This window comes from Gymnoscopelus microlampas (assembly GCF_963454915.1).
Source record: "Gymnoscopelus microlampas genome assembly, chromosome: 14".
Lineage (NCBI taxonomy): Eukaryota > Metazoa > Chordata > Actinopteri > Myctophiformes > Myctophidae > Gymnoscopelus > Gymnoscopelus microlampas.
Genome location: NC_139951.1, coordinates 48,925,025 through 48,931,423, shown reverse-complemented (window position 1 = coordinate 48,931,423; position 6,399 = coordinate 48,925,025). Strand labels below are relative to the sequence as shown.

General features: G+C 47.0%; 1 protein-coding gene across 1 annotated transcript in view; it reads left to right on the top strand.

Moving 5' to 3' along the window:
- LOC311060281 (uncharacterized protein) overlaps positions 1–2,725 on the top strand; it is a gene marked incomplete at both ends in the record, with an annotated part of 7,225 nt that extends 4,500 nt beyond the window's left edge. The window contains 2 exons of the mRNA XM_084078417.1: positions 196–417; positions 2,330–2,725. Coding sequence (XP_083934543.1) covers positions 196–417; positions 2,330–2,725 — 618 coding nt within the window. The remainder of the gene's footprint in view (positions 1–195; positions 418–2,329) is intronic.
- Between the last annotated feature and the right edge of the window lie 3,674 nt (positions 2,726–6,399).

The following is a 6,399-nucleotide window of genomic DNA, read 5'->3' as shown; positions in this document are numbered from 1 at the left end:
ATTATTAAATGTATTGAAAAATGGACATACTCAGTGCTGAGTAAATGAACGTAGTTCCTTTCTGACCCTCTGAAGGTGGGGGTTCTCAACAGCCTCTCTCTCTGACCCTCTGAAGGTGGGGGTTCTCAACAGCCTCTCTCTCTGACCCTCTGAAGGTGGGGGTTCTCAACAGCCTCTCTCTCTGACCCTCTGAAGGTGGGGGTTCTCAACAGCCTCTCGCGGCTGAACTTCCTCAACCTGGAGGGGAACCGGCTGGAGGCCGTGCCGGAGGGCCTTCTGACCAGGCAGCAGAGGCTGGAGGTTCTGCTCCTGGGACACAACAACCTGACGGACCTGGACCAGGAGGCCCTGGCCCCCCTGAGGAGCCTGAGCCTGCTGGGGCTTCAAGGCAACCAGATGGTGCATCTGAACTTCAAGGTATAGGATATATAACACGCATTAACCACTTGTCTTAAACCCTGGTCTCGCCTAGCCAGACAACTATTACACAATCTCTGAATGTGAATGCAGGGATCTCCAGCGCTCTCTCGATCTTCTGCTGTGCGTAGCAGGGTTTGGAAGCTGCAGCCATGCGGTCCACTCCTTGATGTTGTCCATCCAGGACTTTCTCTGCCTGCCTCTTCTCCGCTTCCCCTCCACTGTCCCCTGTAGAATGGTCTTTGTCTTGTGACATGACCATACCGTACCAGGCCAGTTTGAGACGTTTTACTGTTTAGAGTAGGGGGCTCCTGTCCTCCAGCATGGGCGGTAACTAACTGTCTAACATAGTCATTTGTCCGCTGTTCTTTGTATGAAATATGTAGCTTCTGTAGCTTCTTCTTCAATAGCTCTTGCTTTCAAAGGACTGTACCCTGCGCTCAGTGTCCGCTGTGAGTGTCCAGCTCTCACAGCCATAGAGTAAGGTGCAGAGTAGGGGTCTTCAACAGGGGGTCCGGGACCCCTAGGGGGGCCTCAGAGTTACTACAGAGGGGCCGCCAAATCTTTGTGATTTTTGCATTAACCACTTCAACCAAGCATCCCTATTCTGAGAACTTTAGCCAAACATAGCAGATCTACAAGCGCACAACGCCTCGCGCTGCGAGGCGTTGTGCGCTTGTAGATCTGCTATTTTCGGCAAAGAGGTTTGGTGTAGGGGGGAAAAAGAGCAGACCAAGTACAGAGTGGGGTCAAGTTTACTTAGCATGTGAGGTTTATGTGGTTAAAAGGCTGAAAACACACATTGAAATGAATCCAACACTGATGACTGTGCTGTCAAACAAGTCTATGAAGCTATCTATGAAAAGATTATATTCTATACAATATATAATGGGGGGGTCCCTGCTTTATCTCTCTCTCAGCCAAGGGGTCCTTGGCCTGAAAACGTTGAAGTCCCCTGGTGGAGAGTACAAGTGAAGTCTGACCTTCACTGGGAAGCTGATGATGGTGTTACTTTTCCAAACACTGTCCAGTCTCGTCGTGGCTGATGTTTGCAATGCCAATTCTGGCTTTTATCTCTGTTGTGGAGCTGCCACCTCCTTCACTTACAAAAGGACCCGAGGTGCTTAAAGTCCTTTACGTCCTCCAGTGTCTGTCCGTTCATTATGATCTTCGTTGGTTACACATGGTTGTGGCGAATGTCATTTTTGAATAACCCCCTGGTATCCCCCCAAGGACCCCTGGGGGTCCCCGGACCCCACTTTGAGAACCAATGTTTTAAACCTGTGTGTGTGTGTGTGTGTGTGTGTGTGTGTGTGTGTGTGTGTGTGTGTGTGTGTGTGTGTGTGTGTGTGTGTGTGTGTGTGTGTGTGTGTGTGTGTGTGTGTGTGTGTGTGTGTGTGTGTGTGTGTGTGTGTGTGTGTGTGTGTGTGTGCGTGCGTGCGTGCGTGCGTGCGTGCGTGCGTGCGTGCGTGCGTGCGCGCGCGAGAGAGTGAGTATTACTATACTTGCGAGGACCAAGTATAGTAGAATTTGAAGAAATACACATTGTGAGGACCGTTTTCCTGGTCCTCACATTCAGGTCAGGATTAGACATTTAGAGGTTAGGTTTAAGGGTTGGAATTAGAGTTAAACATGATTCATTGTTAGTTGTGCGCCAGTGTCATGCACCGAAAAACAGCCGATCTATAAGCCCACAACGCGTCGCAGCGCGACGCGTTGTGGGCTTGTAGATCTGCTGTTTTCCGGCTTTAGGCTTACGGTTAAAAATGGCAAAATATATATATTTTTAACTTACATTCATAAAATGGCTGTCTTAAAGCGTTGATGTCCTCACAAGTATAGTAATTACAAACCTGTGTGTGTGTGTGTGTGTGTGTGTGTGTGTGTCTTCGTGTCGTCGTGTCGTCCTCAGACCCTGGTCAGCCTGCACACGGTCAGCACTCACGTGCAGCTGTCTCTGAACCCGTGGTTCTGCGACTGCGACCTGCACCGCGTCTTCAGCAAGATCCAGCACGTCCGCCACCTGCACGTGGAGGACTACCGCAGCATCCGCTGCCACGCCCCGCCGCCCTCCGCCGGCCAGTCGCTGGCCACCATGGACGCCGAGCTGTGCATGGCGGAGACGCTGACGGTGCTGGGCATCACGGGCACCGTCATGCTGGCCGTGGTGGGGGCCCTGTTCAAGGCCGAGCGCAACCGCAAGAGCAAGAAGGAGGCGGCGAGCGCCGCCGACGGGGGCGGGGGCGGGGGAGGAGGAGACTCGCCGGGTCCCGACGCGAAGCTGCGGCGGTTCTCGCTGGGCCTGTGAACCCCCCACACGTTTTAACACGTTTAACACCGTGAGACCCCCAGGCCTGGTCTACACGATGTCTTCTGAATCAAGGGGTTCCCAAACTTTTCAGACCGCGGCCCACCGAAAAATAACCATATTTGAACTGGGGACCCCCCTAAAATAACCATATTTGAACTGGGGACCCCCCTAAAATAACTATATTTGAACTGGGGACCCCCCTAAAATAACCATATTTGAACTGGGGACCCCCCTAAAATAACCATATTTGAACTGGGGACCCCCCTAAAATAATCATATTTGAACTGGGGACCCCCCTAAAATAATCATATTTGAACTGGGGACCCCCCTAAAATAATCATATTTGAACTGGGGACCCCCCTAAAATAACTATATTTGAACTGGGGACCCCCCTAAAATAACCATATTTGAACTGGGGACCCCCCTAAAATAACTATATTTGAACTGGGGACCCCCCTAAAATAACCATATTTGAACTGGGGACCCCCCTAAAATAACCATATTTGAACTGGGGACCCCCCTAAAATAATCATATTTGAACTGGGGACCCCCCTAAAATAACTATATTTGAACTGGGGACCCCCCTAAAATAACCATATTTGAACTGGGGACCCCCCTAAAATAACTATATTTGAACTGGGGACCCCCCTAAAATAACCATATTTGAACTGGGGACCCCCCTAAAATAACCATATTTGAACTGGGGACCCCCCTAAAATAACCATATTTGAACTGGGGACCCCCCTAAAATAATCATATTTGAACTGGGGACCCCCCTAAAATAATCATATTTGAACTGGGGACCCCCCTAAAATAACTATATTTGAACTGGGGACCCCCCTAAAATAATCATATTTGAACTGGGGACCCCCCTAAAATAATCATATTTGAACTGGGGACCCCCCTAAAATAACTATATTTGAACTGGGGACCCCCCTAAAATAACCATATTTGAACTGGGGACCCCCCTAAAATAACCATATTTGAACTGGGGACCCCCCTAAAATAATCATATTTGAACTGGGGACCCCCCTAAAATAACCATATTTGAACTGGGGACCCCCCACCCCGACAAGCACTTGGAGTTGTAGGCATTGCATTTAGTTTGACTCGATTCCACAGGTAAACATTGTGAAAATAGCCAAACTACATCTACTACTTGTAGATCGGCTATTTTCACAATGTTTACCTCTTTATTATGTCAGATTTGACTTTCACGTAAAGAACATATACATGGACGTTTGACGGCCATGTAGTCTTATGCAAAGGTTAAAATGTAACGTAGATATCATGTTATGCAGACAGATGCCAGGTTCATTTACTTACCTGGCATCCTATAGTTTCAATGTACAGATTATTATGCAAGGGATAATGCATGGGGAGGTAGTCATTATTGAAATTTAAAGCCCGACAGGGCGATTAACCACCGAGGCGAAGCCGAGGTGGTTAATCGCCCTGAAGGGCTTTAAATTTCAATAATGACTACCTCCCCATGCATTATCCCGCTTATTACACGGCTACTTAATAAATACATTTACCCAAAAGTAACAACAAAACAAAGTATTTCCTTGCTTACGGCAATGAAAGTATTCCATAAGTATTGGGCTGGGCGGACGAGTTCGCCTCGCAAAAACAAATGACGAAATGGAAAAAAACTCGCCCCAAAACACACTCGCCCCCCATTCTATTTAATGCCGATTTGCCTGTAATACCGCCGGATTTGTCCCGGGGGCCGGGGCGACTGTGTTTTGGGGCGAGCGTTTTGGTATTCCCCCGTTGTTGTGCCACGATAAACAAGGAAGTGCAGTGGATCAAATAGAATGACTTTTCGGTCATTGCATCGTCTATTTCTCACTTCAAATGTTTTCAAAAACATTGTTGAGAGCAACGTTTAGTTGTAAATGACATTGTTTGTTTGTTTACATGGCTGTCATGTTAGATTGGCACAAGCAGGTGCTCTGAGTCTCTGATTACACAGTTTCCTCGTCGGTCTCACCGGTCATTATCATCGGTCATTATCCAGAAATAATGACCGATGACTGACCAATCAGAATCGAGCATTCAACCAAGCCGTGTAATAATTTTTGATAGTCTATTGTTTAGACCAGTGGTTCTCAAACTTTTTCATGTCAAGAACCCCCAAATTGACACTTATTAGCCCGCGGACCCCCATTTGAAAAGATATGCCAGGGACCCCCATAAGAGAAGATTTTTACGGCTCTATAGCAGTGATTCTCAACCATTTTAATTTCACATGCATTAGGCTACGGACCCCCATTTAATGGCATTTATACCTCTGGGACCCCAATTCATATTGTAAAATCAATGTTAATTTAACTCTGAGAGTGTACAAATGGAACCAAATGGACCCGTTAGGGTCCATTTGGTTCCATTTGTACGCTCTCAGAGTTACAGACCCATAAGGGTCCATTTGGTTCCTGTCCATCATTTAGCTGGGGACCCCCTGGAACCCCCTCAAGTACCCCTAGGAGTCCCCGGACCCCACTTTGAGAACCAATGCTCTATAGCAAATGAGAACATTTTTGTGATTTTAAATATTTTTTTTAAAGATGTTTTTGTGGCTTTTTGCCTTTATTGATATATTACAGTAGGCTGACAGGAAATGGGCGGGGGGGGGGTGACACGCAGCAAAGGTCGTTGGGATCGGGAGTCGAACCAGCAACACACTGTCAGGCTGGCATTGCAGCCTATAGGGTGCCTGGACCGCCACACTGCGGCCCAGGCCTAAATTGTTTGAATATGTAATAGATTATGTACTATATAACTATGTTACTAGATGACGCTTTACTTACTGTTTATGTATTTTTGCAGCTCTGATATTTTTGATGAAGAGATTCGACGTAGACGGTGAAAAAAAAGAAGCGCACCATGTTTAGATCCCTGGGGAACACCGGTGACCTGTATATACAGTGGAGTTTAAGTGGTTAAGGGATCGTAAAAGAACCTCTGTCTGAAAGGGTCTTTCTGGAACCATAGTTGGTTCTCCTGTGGAATCACGCAGTTTTGGCACCATTATTTTTCTGTGTGTGTAATGAACCCTTACCTTAAAGGTCCTTACACACTGGGGCGATTTTTTCGTGCGAATAATGCGTTTTGTTTTAAAACCTTATAAAGTCAATGGCTCCGTACATGGAGCGAAAAAGCGAAGCGAAAAAGCGTCTTTTAATTATTCGGAACGAGTCCGAATTTTGCGTATATTCGCTATATTCGCCGGTGTGTAACAACCTTAAGCCTGCAGTGTTGCCAGGTATTGCAAGAGAACACGCACACGCACACGCACACACACACACACACACACACACGCTATTTTCAAAGCAATCTTGAAAAAAAAAAAAAATGTTTTTTAACATTACGTTAGACATTTTAAACACACACATCTTGTATGGGAGGGGCTCCCTGCCACAAGCCCCCACAAAAAACCACAACCCGCAACTACCAATATTTACAAGGGACTTCACAGAAAAAACAAGCCCACAGTTGCTTATAATAAGTGGACATGGCAACGCTTCCCGCCCCTGGGCACTGCTGGTTGCAAACAGAGACTGTGGACTGCAGCTTTACTTACCCTCTGTGGAAGCTTTGGTTTTATTCACCCACTGTGACCCGTTTTGTACATACAATGTTTTGTGTTGAGTGTACACTTGAACATG